Below are 17,933 nucleotides of genomic sequence, written 5' to 3' on the forward strand. Positions count from 1 at the left end.
CTGACGGAAGTTCTAGTTTAAAGTCTAAATAGAGTGCTTAGTAATGCGCATTACTGATCACAAATAAGTTTTGATAAATTTACACAGGAAATTGATAAAATATCTTCATGGTAGAGGATACTGCATGTCATTAATATTCTATTGATTTCTGCCATAAACTACAAATCTATAATATGTAATACAATGTATTTCTGACTACTGCCAACAAAAAAAGTATTGTTACAAATGCATTGGCATATTGTACATCAAGAATCACTTGATGACACATTAAAAAATGTTATTTAAAGGGCACCTTTTTTTACCCCTTTTACAAAATGTAAGATAAGCCTTTGGTGTCTCCAGAATGTGTATGTAAAGTTTCAGCTCAAAATTCCCATCAGATTATTTATTGTAGGCTCCAGAATCTGCCCGATTTGCTGTCTGGGTACAGTGTAGCTGCTTTGTAGCCTGTGGCTTTAAATAAGCAGCTTCTCCCCACCCACCGTTCACCATGTGTTATGTCAGATAAACAGCATAGTGACAGAGAGAGACTCAAATGAAGCTGGAATACAGCTCATTAGTCAGAAAGTATGTTTATCTTATGTATTTGTGGTGGAGTATTCAAGCCTTTCTGAAATGATGAGTCTCTCACAAATGCCGTTTGCAGACAACAAACACGTACACATACAGTATGTGCAAATTTACTTACACCATGCGGCAGTGGTGATTATAGTGGTTAAGAATAAAATAGCAATTTTACTATTTTTATTACAAAGATGTTCTGTTTTAAAAACGTTTTAAAAATCACAGAGAGGTGGAACAGATATTTTTGCCCCAGTTTATTTGCCAAAGAAATGTTTTGTGGATGTGTGTACATGTTATAATAGAAACATGGCACCTGTCAATCAATTGGGTGGGCGGGTAAAACCACACTCATACGTCACGTTGCGATGGGCCTCAAAATCACTAAGATTTAGGTCCTATTTTAACTTCAGGAAATTTTTAAAAAGAGACTTGAATTTATATCACCCCAATATGACAATATTATACATACAGACAATTCTGTTCAAACAGCTCACAAAATTGGATTATCATCATAGACGCCCTTTAAGAATCACAGTGCAGCCCAAAAATACAGATTAATTATCATTTTAAAACTTTATACTTTGCCACCAGCATTTTACCCATTTTTAACAAATGAAAATATCAAAAAATGTATCATGATAACTTATTCTTTCATATGTTTGCCGCTTGTACATTTATAGCTACACATTAGAACATAAATCTGTTACTCTTAACATTACTTTACATCCAATCGATATGCTATCTATGAATATATATTACTTTTGCTCATTCATTCATTTCCACCAACCAGCGGACGCCCTTCCAGCCGCCACTTTCTCTCATTTCATTAAAAAAAATAATAATAATCAAAACAAAGCAAGCCACTAACACAACCAAGAAAACTAAGAACAAACCTACACTACAAGCAATTAGATTTCCAGCAATCACTCAATTTCTATGTCTGGGTTTAAGATAAATGTCATCGTCTTTTAATTTGGTGGCCTTTTCTCAGTAGAGCCAACAGAGGCCATGAAGTTTGAAGAGGCAGGAACAGATGAGAAGCAATTATACAGCGCTTTCTCAGCACGACTGCGTGTCTGTCACACTCCACTGTAAGCCAGAAAATTGGCCACGCTCAAGCTGCGAACTCTGGGAAAAAATTCAACCATCAGGTCAGATGTCACACCTATACTCGATGGAGTTCTTAAGACTTGCTTTGGGATATATTTAACCAAATCATTGTGTTCTATTTCTAAATTTTACTATTTTAGAGCTTTCAAATTTGAAGAAAAAAATCTTAAGTATCCCAAGCCATATAGTGTATACCGTATACACATTTTTTATTGCTTTACAATATATGGAAAAATATTTTTATATATATTAATGTAAACGTATCCTTACTCTGAAGCTGTTGACATGACACAAAGCCAGTTAAAACACCATTTAAATATCCTCAGAATTGGGTTGAAAGTTTAGGTATATTAGCTTTAAATAAGACAATTATCCAACATCTTTGGTAATTTTTGAGCGAGATGCTAATGGTCTCATCCGATTCAATGATCTATGCTAAGCTAAGCTCAAAGTTTTCCTAACAAAACTGGAGATTGGCTGTAAAAACCATTTAAATCTAGAGCAGAGATGTCTAAACTTGGGTACGTGGGCCAGAGTTGGCCCATGCTAACCTTTGATTTGGCCCACCATCCCATTTGAGAAGAGAGGGAGAAGAGGCAATTATCTTTGACAAAGATAATAATTTTGAGTAATGGAGTTTTTGGTGTGTTGATCTTGTCAATAATATTATTCAGAAGGTCATGATTCACACTAATTTAAAGCAATATTTTGTAGTTATTTTATATTATTAGGAAATAAATTAAAGGAAATTTCTCATGGAAACTTTTCAATTTTACAAAGGGCCCACAGCCCTCAATTAAGTTTGGTTTTTGGTCTGTCATAAGAAAAGGTTTGGGCACCCCTGCTCTAGAAAAGAGGAAAATAGTTTGATTTGTTTTAAATGTTTGGTTTCTTTTCATTATTATCTGCATGCTTAGTATCACTTTGGATCCTATTGACCATATGAACTAGTGCTATACTCTCATTTGTTCTCTTGCTGCGCTTTTAGGAAAGTATTAATTCAGTGCAGACTAGCTCTCAATAAACCAACAAAAGATGACGACTATATGTAATTGTTTGATTTGTTTTCATTATTTTCTGCTAGTTCAGTACCACTGAGTTTGGATCTGAAGCAGAGTTTTCCATTAAAGCAGGAGTCACCAAACTTGTTCCTGGAGGGCCGGTGTCCTGCAGAGTTTAGCTTCAACCCTAATCAAACACACCTCAACAAGCTTAACAAGGTCTTCCTAGGTATAATTGAAACTTCCAATTGTGTTTTTGACAAGTGGGAGCTAAATTCTGCAGGGACACAGGCGATGACTGAGATTGGTGACTCCTGCATTAAAGGATATTCAGACAATTTTACAAGACAAAAATACTTATTAGGGGACCAAACTCCGGATTTAAAGTGATAGTTCACTTAAAAATTACCTCACCATTTACTCTCCCTCATGTTTTTCGTTTTTGTGAGTTTCTAACTTCTGTTGAACACACAAGAGGATATTTTGTAAAATGTTGATTATTCGTAGGAAATCGTAAAAATTATGGAAGTCGGTGGGTGCCTGATACAAGCATATTTCAAAATACCTTCTTGTCTTCAGCCAAAGAAACGAACCCAATTGTTTTATTTTTCTGGGTGAACTATCCCTTAATTGTTGTTGTGGTTATGCTGTAGCTCTGAGAGGAAGCAATTCTAGGAGTCAGCATGTCTGAACTCTCCATCATAAATGCATGACTGGGCAGGACATTGCCATTCTGCAGTCGGGTCAGAGGATTCGGACTCTCACATTGCCAAACAAGACTCCAAAGCCTCATACAAGTCAGCAAAAGCGGAAATTGGAAATTCTCCGAGTGCGGTTTGGGCTGTGGATGAGATGCCCATCTGAGTGGGATCAGAGATAACATGTACATGGGCAGAGGAGCAGATCTGAGAATGCATCTGACGCTGGACTGCTTGTGCTGATCTGAAATAGACCCGCGGAAATGAACTTCTGCATGTTTTAAAAAAAAAAAACGATGGGTCCTAAAGGTTGTGATTAATGTTTCTAAAATATACAGTTGATGTTAAAACTATTAGCCATTCTGTGATTTTTTCTTCTTCTTCTTCTTTTTTTCTTCAATATTTCTCAATGGTGTTTAACAGAACAAGGGATTTTTCACAGTATTTCCTATTATATTTTTTTTTCAAGAGAAAGTCATATTTATTTTATTTTGGCAAGAATAAAAGCAGTTTTTTATATATAATTTAAGGTCAATATTATTAGCCTCTTAAGCAGTTTTTTTTATTTTCTTCAAAACAAATCACTGTTATAAAATGACTTGCTTAGTTATACACCTAAAATACACTTTAAGCTGAATAGTATCTTGAAAAAAAGTTAAATAGTGTGTACTGTCATTAGGGCAAATAAAAGAAATCAGTTATTAGAAATGAGTTATCAAAACTATAATGATTAGAAATATATTAGGAAAAAAAACCTTTTCTGCGTTAAACAGAAATTGGGGCAACAAATATACAGGGGTGGGCGCTAATAATGTGCTAATAATTCTGACTTCAACTGTATAAGACAAAAAAGTTACTGTAGCTGTAGTACAAAAAAGAGCTTCTAAAACCTTAAAAAGTATTTTATCTTGTTTAAATATCCAAACACCCTTAAAAGAATAACTTACTTAGAAAGCAATACAGCTAAATGTGGTGATGTGTGTTAAACGAACATGCTTTGAATCAATTATTTGTTGTTTTTCTGTTTGATTAATAGTTGAAGCTCTAAATTTGTTACATAAAGGAAGTAAATTAATATTTGGTGCCACTTTAGTTTAGGTCACAATTCTTGTTATTAAAACTGGCTTATTAGCATACACTCTCAGAAATACTACAGGAGCTGTCACTTGGGCAGCAACTTTTTAAAAGATTAAAAGATGGTACCATTATTGACCCTTCAGGTGCATATATACTTTTTGAAAAGGTACTGCCCCAGAGACAGCACCTCTACCTTTATTTCTGAGAGTGTATTATTAAGATATTAACTGTTCAAGTTATAAAGCATGATCTTATTCTACATCCCTAATCAGGGTTCCTGCAGGTTTCATCAAATCAATTTTAAGACTTTATTTTTAAGACCCTTTTAAGACCATTAAGGATTCAATTTTATACTTATACAGGGTTAAGTTTTTTTTTTTTTCTAATGGCCTGGTATTACCATGAGGAATTCTGTTTTTTAGGGAATTTCATTTGGGGGATTTGCTGTAAAAATTGTTAAACAGCTGTTATGAATTGTATCTCTTTGCAATAATAATGAAAAAAAACTTAAAATACAAAAATAAGGTTTTATTGAGATGGGTTGTTGGTCATTGGATGGATGCCGGCCCAAATTGTGTAGCTTTATATGGACAAAGCTAAATTAAGACCCGTTTAAACGATTTAAGACCCACAACACAATATGTCAGTGAATTTAAAACTTTTTAAGGCCTAAAATTTAGGTTTTTAAACTTTCAGTTTAAGACCCAGTGGACACCCTGCTAATCCTACCCCCAAACACAACTTCCACCTTACTAACTATTAATAAACAGTTAATTAGTTGTTTATCATGCTAGTAGTGTTAGTTATAGTTTGTTAATACCATGAATTGTTAACGAATAGGTTTATGTTTTTGTTTTTTTAACACAAAACAGCATATTAGGAAGATTAGTTTGCTATTTTTTTCAAACAATGAATGTACTGTGTTTACAATATTCATCAAACATCTAATTCCAAAGGGGTCATTTATCATGATAGCAAGTTTCTTTTTAAAGGTCAGGCTAAATTATTCAGGATTTAATCAGTGTTGAGAGTAACTCATTACAAGTAACAAAAGTTACATAATATATAACTTTTCTAACAAACGACATACGCAATTCTTTAAAAAAAATTAAGTAATATTTGAGCTACTTTTTTTACCAAGATGGCAGAGCCTTACATTTTTGTGATGGAAGTATCCTCATTTTTTGAACACATGGAAGAAAAGGGAATTATAGTCTCAAAGGACAGTGATTTGACTGAACTAATAAGACAAAAATACTGCGAAGTAGCAAACACATTGCTTTCAACTTTCAACAACCTGTATATAGGACAAGAATTGTCAGGAAGTTCTCAGAAGGTAACATTATCCTAATCTGTTTTTAATTAGTTTTTTTAAAGGTAAATAAAGGTGTAGGTTATACAGTGTGTCATTAAATGCAGAGCTCCTCTATTTAAAAAAATATATATACCCTGCAAGTTCTGAAAGAGATCAAGCCTCGGGCAGGTGTAAAACAGTAACTCAAAAGTAACGTAATGCATTACTTGCCTTAAAAAGTAACTACGGCTGCGTCCGAAATGGCCTACTACTCAGTAGTGTCACAGGAACACAGAGGGAGTATCGACGACAAACTGGCACAGGACTGAAAACATGAGCGGATTATAAAGCAAAAAGTAAATTGACACACAAGTGAACATGACAAACTAATAATGAGTTAACAAGGAGGGTGGGACTAGACAATAGACGGGAGAGCGCATGACACAAAGAGATAACACAAGCCATGCGCTCACATAAAAAAGGACAAGAACATGCAGCCAATGAGAGAACTCATTAACCACATGTTCATGACAAGACAAGCACAACACTAAAGCACACGACAAAAGCATGTGACCACAATGTAAACACATAGCCACGTGCTTTAACAATAGACGCAAGACACGAGCACATGATGAATGAAAACACGTGCATGCTTCATCCCAGCGCCGACCAGGACCGAAACCAATTAGACTGAGACACTGGGAATGAAACACCACGCTGCAGACAGACGAAAACACAAACACGAGTACAAGAGCGCGCGCGTCTGAGGGACACACTCTACGTACACTCACGACGGCGCGCGCACACAGAGACAGAAACAGGACCAGACATGGCAAGTGTCCGAGCTCTGCCACCAAAACAAGAATTTACAAGACCAGAGTGGCAGAACCCTGACAAGTAGGTACTGCATTTGAATTTAAACGTACTACTCGGTCAATAGAAAAGTATGTTCTATACAGTATGAATGTGAAAAAGTATGAATAGAATTTGGACGTACTACATCCGCCATTTAGCATGGTCACGTGCCAAACCTGCGTTAGTTGCGTTGCTTCACTCCCATTCATGAATTCTCTCGCAAGACATCATGAGATAGCGCAGCGTGCATAGGATGCGCACTTTAGAATCTCACCGGAAGTAGTAAGTCATAAGAGTACTTCTCACATACTGATTTTTGAATTTTATGAATTCGGACTTACTACTTGACTCACATACTGATTTTAGCGTATTATATAGTATGGAAGTATGTGGTTTCAGACGCACCCCAAGAAATCAGTTATTAGAAATGAGTTATTAAAAATATAATGATTAGAAATATATTGGGGAAAAAAACCTTTTCTGCGTTAATCAAAAATTGGGGCAACAAATATACAGGGGTGGGCGCTAATAATGTGCTAATAATTCTGACTTCAACTGTATAAGACAAAAAAAGTTACTGTAGCTGTAGTACAAAAAAGAGCTTCTAAAACCAAGACGACTCCCTTAAAAAGTATTTTTACTTGTTTAAATATCCAAACACCCTTAAAAGAATAACTTACTTAGAAAGCAATACAGCAAAATGTGGTGATGTGTGTTAAACAAACATGCTTTGAATCAATTATTTGTTGTTTTTCTGTTTGATTAATAGCTGAAGCTCTAAATTTGTTACATACAACTCAATATTGTAATGCATTACTTTGGAAAGTATACTTACACCAACACTAGATTTTATAATAAAAAATAATGCATTTCATTAATAAAATAATATAATTAATAATAATAATAATAATAATAATAATAATAATAATAATTATGAATTTTATTTGCAATGCACTTTTTTTTCAAACTCAAAGAGCCACGAGGCAAAAACATTAAAACAGTTAAAACAATAAATAGGAAAATATAACAATAAGTAAGATGACAATAAATCATACAATAAAAACACTGCTAAAGAGGTGAATATAGGAAGCTTCTTAAAACAGTCTAGAGAAACGACATTCCTAATGGTAATAGATAATAAATTCCATAATTATGAAAAAGCTCTACCCCCCATGGTGTTAAGTCTGCAGCATGGCTGGAACAGGGTAAGATCCAAAGCAGAGCGAAGACTGCGAGGAGGAGCAGAAAGTGTCACAAGATCACAGATGTAATCAGGAGCTAGCCTGTGGACTGCTTTATAAGTTCAATGCATTATGATGCATATCATTAATAACACAAAGTATGCAGGAAATTCCTTTTCTTATGAAACAGTAGAAATATACTTTGACTTAATTTAAAGAACAGCACTCAAATAAATGAATAAGAAAAGCTTCAGTGCATTTACAGCCTAGAACACCCTCTCCCTACTCAAAAACAATTCAATAAAAAATTCAATCTAACTGCAAAAATTCACTAGAAAAAAATAAAAACTTGTGTGTATTTTTATTTTTTTGAGATTTCAGATCTGTTTTTCCCACCCATTTCATTTTTTACACCTTACAAATGTTAACCTCAGAGACCTGCTCGTATACATCATCTCACAACTTCACCATTAAGAGAAAAGCAGCTCGGCAGTGCTGGATAATATTAAAACACGTAACAGAAGCTGACCTTCAGAAACCCTCATCAGATCTGTGTCCACTCGGGGCTCCTTCATTTAACATTCCTTGGCGAGCACAAACGGTAATCACAAACCGCTGATTGCAGAACAGGGACGAGAGAAGCAATCAGGAGAAATCTCTCATTATACTGCGATCTGGCTGTTCTAGACATACACAGGCACACAGGCCATGCAGGATTTACCGTCAGATCTCTAGAAGGATTATGACATGGAACAGACATATTGTAATGCAAATGTCAGTCAGCGTGAAAACGGATCGTTTCAGATGAAAGATTATTTTTGAAGGCCTCTGTGTTTTGATTGGATGACTGCTGTTTGACACTCAAAAAAAAAACACACCAGGCAGTACACAAGATAGACAAACAACATTTCTTTATGGAAACCCACAAGGAAAAAAATACTACTGTAATTTACAGTTAATACCATAGTGTTTTTTTGAATCATACTATAGTACTGTATATTATACTGTATATAGTATAATTTGTGTTTATGAATGTTCCAGTACAGTATGTGTAGTATTACCTATAGTGAATTGATAACCTGCAATGAATATTGTAGTATACTTCAGTTTTTACTGCAGTAAAGCGTGGTATATTTTAGTATTTATTAATTTTCCTTAAGCTTAATCTCTATTTCAGAGGTCGCCACAGCGGAATGAACCGTCAACTATTCCAGCATATGTTTTACTCGGTGGGTGCTCTTTCAGCTGCAGCCCAATATTGGGAAACACCCATACACACTCAAACACTACAGATGATTTAGTTAAAGCGCATGTCTTTGGACTGTGGGGGAAACCAGAGCACCTGGAGGAAACCCAAGCGAACAGGAGGAGAACATGCAAACTCCACACAGGAAACGCCAACTGGGCCAGCCAGGACTCAAACTAGTGACCTTCTTGCTGTGAGGTGATAGTGCTAACCATTGAGAAACTGTGCTGTCCGATTATAGTATAATATTTCAAATAGCTGAAGAAAACTACAGTATTGGATCATTTGCTTATATAGTTGTCATGTTACCATAGCAATAATAGAATTACCACAACAGATCGATTTAAATATTTTACTATAGTATGGTACAAAAACACTAGTACTTCCTATTAGCTTTACTATATTATTTTTTTATGAAGTAGGATCTGAAATAACTGAGCTAAAAGTCAATTTCTGCTGTACGACTGAGAGCAAACAAGAGTATAGGTAGCTTTGCAAACGTTGTCAACACAATCCAGACAAAGTTATACTAAACACGCAGATAATAACGAAAATAAATCACACACTTAAAACGAAATCAAACAATTTTATAACTTCCCATAGTTAAACAGTTGAGTTTTACCATTTTTAACTCATTCAGACTATTAACTAATAGCTTAGCATAAACCATTGAATTGGATTGGACCAGGGGTCACCAATCTCGGTCCTGGAGGGCAGGTTTCCCTGCAGGGTTTAGCTCCAACTTGCTTCAACACACTTGCATGGATGTTTAAAGTATGCATAGTAAGACCTTGATTAACTTGTTCAGTTGAGTTTGATTAGGGTTGGAGATAAAACCTTCAGGACACCGGCCCTCCAGGAACAAGTTTGGTGATCCCTGGATTAGACCATTAGTATCTTGCACAAAAGTTATTTTCTAGATCAATATGGCTAAGAACAGGGGAGGACTGGCCATAGGGAGTATTTCCCAGGGGCCTAACGGTCTATCTGGCTTGCCACTGTGATTCTGGCATCTCCTGCCCCCCTATTTGGTTATGCCATGCAGGTCCCACATAAGCAAATGAGTGAATAGACTCAATATGGTTAACACATATGGGCCTCAAGGGGGTTTAACACTTAGATTAGAAATAGGCAAACACAATTGATCCTATGTAGGCTTTCTATTTGGACTCTACGCTATGTAGGTCACATGTACGTAATCAGTACATAGTTTGTACTGCATATGTGATCAGTATATGATAACTTAGCTTCAGCTTTGAGGATATTCTTTATGTTTATTTTTGTCCCTGGTCTCCTTAGTGTTTGCAGTGAAATATATTACCTACATGACAATTCATAGAGGTGGAGCAGAATCAATTTTCTATGTCAAAATTATCACAAAGTCACAATTTTTAGAAAAAGAAAATATAAAAAAATTACATGTAAACATGCTTACTTAGGTGGCACGGTGGCTCAGTGGTTAGCATTGTCGCCTTACAGCAAGATGGTTGCTGGTCAGTTAGCATTTCACTGTGGAGTTTGCATGTTCTCCTCCTGGCGTGGGTTTCCTTTGGGTGCTCCGGTTTCCCCCACAGTCCAAAAACATGCGCTATAGGTGAATTGAATAAGCTAAATTGAATAATTTACTGCGTAAAAGCATACGCTGGATAAATTCGTGGTTCCACTGTGGCAATAAAAAAATGCAGGAAAATGAAGGAATGAGTCTTGCTTAAAGGATAAAAATGCTAAATTTGTCAGCATGAAATGTAATATCTAAAAGTGAAGTTCTCCTAAAATGTAAACTTCTGTGATTATATACTGTACTCATTCAGATCATTTCAAGCCTTGTTCCCTAATGCGTCCCACTCTTGCAGAAGTCCAAACACCACGGTAACAGCTTGCAAAAAATAAAGACGAGGCAGTCACATCGAGAGCATCCATTTATGTATACGCAACCAACAAAACAACAAGTTTCATTTGACAAAGTGCTTGGCATTTTCACAGTGTGGGACTTCAGCAGTCTGCCTTGTGATTTACGAAGCTCTGACACTAATTTTCCTGTCCCAAATATGGACGGATATGGCAGTTATTCCGACATGCAAGAGTGTCACAAGTTGTAAAGTACAGAATTTAGAAAATAAATTTGACATGTTTCATCACCAAACCTCTGGGTCCTTCAGGGTGAATATAAAGTCTTGTTGCACCAAATAAAGCTCAAGTGCATAAGCGCAGGTCCTGATGGGTGGCTTATGGTGAAGCTTGCATCATCGCTGGTCAAAGTCAATATCACTGAAATTGAGAGTGAGCGCCGGCATTGGTTCCTCATGAGGCTGAGGGCCAAATGGGCAGCGGATGGGCTTCAGTGTTGAACACGTATTTATCCAGACTGATGAGCTCGGTGTCATCAGAAAACAGGAGGAAGAGATACTTTAGCGTCTCGCTCAGGAAGAAGCTCTCCATCTTGTCTCTGGGTGCAGGGTTTAACGGGTCCCGGACGTTACCTATAGAAGTGTAGCCACCACTGGGAACCTGAACAGGAACAGTGAAGAATTCAAGTGTGTTTATTCATCAACAGCTTTGTTTGCCATAAAATGGACGTTAAGATTGTCTTTTTTGCTATCATGACATACATCCAATTGAATTGGTCCTGAAATGAGAAAAACATGTAGGGTGTTGCATGATTTCGTTCTTTGGGAACCGATTGGATTGTAGAAAGATGCTAAGCCGTTGCTAACAAAATAAAGGAAGAATGGACGAATGCAGAGCAGAATCGAGACACCCACCGATATGCCTGCCCTAAAAGGATACCAGGCAGTGAAGAAAAGTCTTATAAGGGAATGTTATGGTATTTGATGAAAGTTTATGAGGGCAAATAATTTTTCTACAATGGTGCACATATACAAATTTGATTTCATGGCGCCTTTAAAGTGATAGTTCAGTCAAAATGTACAGATAAAAGTGCTGTATGTGAGTCTTTGACTTGGCTAAAGTGTAAAAATACCATAATATATTTGCAGATATTTAAAATAAGTGCATTTTCTTGTCAATCTGTTTGAATATGTGAGTTCTGTGTCAGAGTGTTTTCAAATTTGGTCACACTTTATTTTGATGGTCCGTTTGTTGAATTTAAGTTACATTTAATCTACATGCCAACAAATTCTCAATAGATTATAAGTAGACTGTTGGTTATAAGTTAGAGTTAGTTGACATGTACCTGCAAAGTTTCTTATTAAGCAGACAGTCTACTAATACTCAAATGGACCATAAAAACAAAGTCTTACCTCAAATTTTTATGTGGATCTCAGAATTCCCATTAAGCAATTTTTAAGCAATATTCCAAAATGCACAAAGAAATAGGTGGAAGGAAACTAGAAATGCATTCAAGTCCCCTAGAAAGGCTGGTCTTCCACAAAAGACAAAAAGACATGATAATGCAGAGAATCTCAAATGATCAGTTGCTTTAATACTGAAGCTCACTAGCTCAGCTCTGATCAGAGTAAAAATCTGTGTCTGGAATAAGGCTGATTTAAACTTCCGCGTTGGGAATGCTCCGACGCAGCCTACGTGGTCGCATAGCCATCGCCATGGCTGTCAGTGACGCTGACGCGCATCTGTCAAAAAATATAACTACACGTTGCAATAACGCGTAGCGCAAGCTCTGTGATTGGTTGGCTTGATAGTGCTGACGAGTGTAGGCGGAGATGAGAGCCGTGCGAGCCCGATCAAGCGAGTGTTTACAAGTGTCAAGTCCCATGAAGGAGCTCTAGATGGAAATTTTTGTTTTGCGTTTACCTTATAATTAAAATTGTTGATTGTCCAAGATTCCTGCCTCAAAATGAGCGAGTTTGAGTCATGTACAAGCTAAGGTAGTGTTCAGAAAAAACAAAACAACAGTGAAGAAGCTTAGCACAAAGGAACATAAAAACCTACTGCCAGCTAGCATTTCGGAAGTGTTATTGCAGAGCTATTTAAACAACGTGCACAAGTATAAATGCATGGCAAGGCGCAGGGTGTGCACCGTGGGTCACGTAGATCACTTACACCACAGGAAGTATAAACCAGAATTTAAGTGTCTCAAAACAATGTTTAAAACAATTTTGGACTGAAAGCTCTACAGTGACCAAACCTCTCAACAGGAGAAAGAATAAAATATTTAGTTTGGACAAGTTCATGTTTCTCATTGAAATGTTTGTCAAAGTTCACATCAGAAATGAAAACAAGTTCAATTACAGTAAGTTCGAAGACTGAACTTGATAAAAGTGGAAGTAAAATGTTGTGGCTTGAGGGATGTTTTTTTGTCGCAGGAGTTAGGTCTCATAGTTAACTGCTACAGTAAATGGCAAAGATTCATCAGAAGCTGCTTTAGCAACATGTAGTTCAATCCTTGTGTTCATCGCCCAATCAGCCAGCAATTTTCATGCAGTATTAGATCTCATAAAAGATGATATAACTCCTGAAAAAAACAGCCTAGAAATTGTTCTCTAACTTTGATCTCCACTTTATATGTTGGATGTGCTATTTATAAAATGAGTTTTTTTTTTTTTTTGAAGCAGTGAAACTCACTCTGGTGTGCTTGTTGAAGCTCTGCAGTATCTCCCAGCCCCAGTCCCTATATTTGCTGTCCTTGGTGAATCTGTACATGTAGAACAGACTCTCAACAGTCTCGGGTCTCAGCAAGTTGTGTCTGTCTGCAGGCTGAATTCACACATTGAGAGAGAGAGAGAGAGAGAGAGAGAACAAAAAGCTATTAATGCAAAACAGCTGCAACTGCTTTAAAATTATCCTCATCAGTATAATTACTTACATCTAATGAGTAAAAAACAACAACAACAAAATTGTCACTTCCTGATAAACTGGCGGTAAATATCAAAAAGAAAAATGGAATTTGCTGCAGTAGGAGAAGCCACTGTAGGCCTTTTTTCTTATATAATTAATTACTTGCACCTCAAAAGAGGAAGACGAAATGCAATGAACATGCAGTGGCTTTTGGAGAAGTGAGACCAATCTTTGGGAGTGCAGACCCTCAACACAGTTCTGGGTGATGCTGAACCGCTTTGATGACAGACTTTTAGTATGACCAAAACAACATTTCACATGCTTCACGATGTGGTCAGTTTGCTGGTTTGTCTAATAATGTTGTCCCATCACGCCCATTTTTGTTGTCACATGACTTTTTGGGAATGTATTCTGTAAATGTGTTTCCATTGTAATGTAATGTGTATTTATTTAGCGCATTTATCATGTATGCCCATACACCCAAAGTGCTTCATCATCATGATGGGGGTCTCTCCATACACCACCAGTGTGCAGCATCCACTTGGATGATGTGATGCCAGCAACAGGACAACGCTCACCACACACCAGCTATTGGTGGAGTAGAGAGACAGTGATAGAGCCAGTTCGGTGGATGGGGATGATTGGGAAGCCATGATTGGTAAGGGCCAATGAAAGGAAACACCCCTACTCTTTATGAGAAGTGCCATGACTTTTATAATGATCACAGAGAGTCAATGTTTAATGTCTCATCTGAAAGACAGCACTCGCTGACAGTATAGTGTCCCCTTTACTATACTGGGGCATTAGGACTCACAAAGACCGCAGGTTGAGCGCCCCCTGCTGGCCTCTCTAACACTACTTCCAACAGCAACCTAGTTTTCCCATGTGGTCTCCCATCCAGGAATTGACCAGGCTCAGTCCTGCTTAGCTTCAGTGAGTAACCAAATATGGCTGTGGCTTTGTAGCTAAAGCACATTTTTACTTACGGGCAGTGCTTAATTTGTAAATCGCGAGGTCCGGAGGTAATGGATCCGGCATACTACCCGAGGATGTAGAGGTGTCATGCACGAAAGTGGAGAGCGGAGGGTTGGTGGAATAGCGGGGCATTGGATAGTGGAAGAGTGTCGCAGACGTAAGTTAATAGCCAGCGCGGGGGTTGGTTTGCGCAGACGAAAGTGAAGAGGGTTGGGGAGTCGCGGAACAAAGTGAAAGTTAACAGCCGTTTACTACCGTTTGGTTATGTTCATGGCAGTTTTTGCCCCTTTGACTTCCATTATAATGACATTTTTTGATTGCAAAGCCATGATATAATCATGCATTCTTGATTGTTGCTGGTTGTCCCTGATGGAAAGAATTTGTATTTTTTACTTTTGATCATCAGTTGCAGTGCAAAAAAAAGCATAGTTTCTGCCTCTTATATGAAGTCTACTATGTGTGTGTATGCAGGGGCACCGCTGGCCGCCACGGGCCCTGTGAAAAGTATGCGCGGATGAAAGTGAAGAGTGGGGGGGTGGGGGGCCTGGGGGTGATAGTGGCTAAAAGTGAAGAGCAGGGGGAAAATTTGTTTAGAACAGGCCTATCTAAATGCATGATTATATGCTGTCATGGCTTTGCAACCCACAAATGTCATTATAATGGAAGCCAAGGGGGCAATAACAGCCATGAACATAACGAAAGGGTAGTCAATTTGAACAGACTACAAGGGTTAAGACATTTTTTTCTCATATATTTCAAAATGTGCATAAAAATAGGTAGATGGAAACATATTTCTGTATTTGTTTCTAGAACAGATATTGAAAAAGCTAAACCTAAATTCCGCAAATGGACAATCTGACCACAGTCGCTGCACTATTTGAAGAGTTTTTACCATTCAGAGCAAAAAAAAGATGGCTCGGTTCCCAAGTCTGCATCAGCAGTTTAAGACCATGGCTCCAGCTTATCTTTAAAGATGAGTGGTGATCGCATAGGTTAATGTACCTTCACGTCGATGTCTCGTCCGTTGTGGTTCTGCAGGTTAAAGTGAGCAATCTCTGGACTCAGACCTGTTTCCATCTGCACATACATCTGATGGCACGTCTCGATCAGCTGAATGGCCAGCTCCATGTGATCTGCAGGCAGACCGTTGTGGGCACCGAGAGCCAGTGTTCCAGGAAGAAAACAAACCAAATGATCCTGGAAGAGACAAAAAAGAGTGTTAGTGAAAGTGAACCTACAAAGCCTGCTGTGTCATGTTTGATTAGGGGTATGCAATATTGACAAAAAGAGGTATCTTTTTGGTGGAGTATTTGGGATACTTTGTCAGGTGTGATTTTGTGCTTGTTTTTAGGGGGGTTAAGGCCTGGTGTAGATGAATAAACTTGAAACTAAAATCACCAGTTGGTAGCTGATTCATTAAATAACTGATTTAAAGTTGTTCAAAATGGCTGATTCATTTACAATAGAAAGAACTGACTGTTCTTATGAATGCATCAATGAACCATTAACCAACTCAATTTGTTCACAAACAGATTAAAATCAGGAACAAAAGACTTTGAGGTTGTCCTGCCCTCCTGTCCATAAACACATCACCAGAAATGTTATTTGGTTTAAAGGTGACAGAACGCTTTGTCTGGTGTTTTTGTGCTGTTTTTTTTTTTTTTTTTTGGATAGTTTCGGCATGTCGTGCGTTAATAAATGTAATTTATTTATTTTCCTTCGGCTTAGTCCATTCTTTATCAGGGTCACCACAGCAGAATGAACCAACAACTATTCAAGCAAATATTTTATGCCCTGTTCACACTACCGATTTTGTAGCTGCCTGTCATTCTGGGTGGCTATCTACAGCAAACGTAGGTCAGAGCATGAAGAATACAATTGGCCAATACAATTTTTCATTTGCATTAAGTTGAAGGATTCTCAACTTTGTCGTGGCGCTCGACACGCACACCTGTTCACTAATGGTCGGTGTCACTCATGTAGACGGAGGTCGCTGGAAGTTGCTCAATCTCCATTGATATGAATGGTCACTAGTCGCTTTGCTACTGTGAGTCACTCATAGTGTGAATGAGACTTTATGGAGCGAATGCCCTTCCAGCTGCAACCCAGTACTTGGAAACACCCACATACTCTCACATTCACACACACTCATACACTATGGCCAATTTAGGTCTTCCAATGTACTTATAGCACATGTCGTAGGACTGTGAGGAAAACCGGAGCATCCGGAGAAAACCCACGTGAACACAGGGAGAACATGCAAACTCCACACAAAAATGCTAACTGGCCCAGCTGGGACTCAAACTAAAACAAAAAACATTTTGAGTAAACAGCAATTTTCTACAAAAATTTTTTTTTAAAAATGATATATTTTTGGCAATAACCAAAAAGACATTGTATGGCTCAAAAAGAAAAGATTTTTATTTTATGCCAAAAATCACTAGGATATTAATACATTAAGATATTTGTATGACATTTTGTAAATAATAGTACAATAAATATATCAAAACATGTTTTTATGAGTAATATGAATCGCTAAAAACTTTATTGGACAATTTTAAAAGGTGATTTTCTCAATGTTCAGATTTTTTTAACCCTCAGATTTTAGATTTTTTAAATAGTTGCATCTCAGCCAAATCAGTGGACAAATTATGAATTCAGCTTTCAGATGTTGTAAAAATCTCAGTTAAAAAAAATAAAAAATGAGACATTTTGACTGGTTTTGTGGTTCAGGGTCACACATGAAAATTTACTCACCATTTACTAACTCTGAACCAATTCCAAAACATTTATGAGTTTCAATTTTCTGTCGAACACAAAAGCAGCAACCGTTTTGCACTGGTGTTGAAAACCAGTATCCATAATATTTTTCTCCTTCTACAGATATCAGTGGCAACATATCTTCTTCTATTTTCAACAGAAAGAATCTCAACAACATTTGGATAAAGTGGAAGGTGAGTAAATGATAAAAAATACACTTTGTTAGCTAGAATTAACATGACTTTCTCACCATTTTGGGATTAAGACGGCCATTGGAAAGCTCTCCAACAAAGGTCAGTTTACTAGTAGAAGTCTGTTTCAAAAGATTCTTCTTGACACCTTCTATTGCCTGAATATAGTCCTCCAGCAGCCTGAAATCATACACATACATCACAATGTAAAATGTGAAGCGCATAA

The 17,933-nt window shown here is 37.2% G+C and overlaps 1 protein-coding gene across 3 annotated transcripts in view; it reads right to left on the bottom strand.

Moving 5' to 3' along the window:
- Window positions 1-10,932: 10,932 nt before the first annotated feature.
- Window positions 10,933-17,933, bottom strand: part of man1b1a (mannosidase, alpha, class 1B, member 1a) — a 34,047-nt gene continuing 27,046 nt past the window's right edge. For all 3 annotated transcript variants that reach the window (XM_073935095.1, XM_005161118.6, XM_021469034.3), the window contains exons 11-14: window positions 17,767-17,887; window positions 15,759-15,953; window positions 13,569-13,700; window positions 10,933-11,534 (exon numbers count right to left, since the gene is read on the bottom strand). In XM_073935095.1, coding sequence (XP_073791196.1) covers window positions 11,328-11,534; window positions 13,569-13,700; window positions 15,759-15,953; window positions 17,767-17,887 — 655 coding nt within the window. In that variant the 3' untranslated portion in view covers window positions 10,933-11,327. The remainder of the gene's footprint in view (window positions 11,535-13,568; window positions 13,701-15,758; window positions 15,954-17,766; window positions 17,888-17,933) is intronic.

Source organism: Danio rerio, chromosome 21 (assembly GCF_049306965.1).
Source record: "Danio rerio strain Tuebingen ecotype United States chromosome 21, GRCz12tu, whole genome shotgun sequence".
Taxonomy (NCBI): domain Eukaryota; kingdom Metazoa; phylum Chordata; class Actinopteri; order Cypriniformes; family Danionidae; genus Danio; species Danio rerio.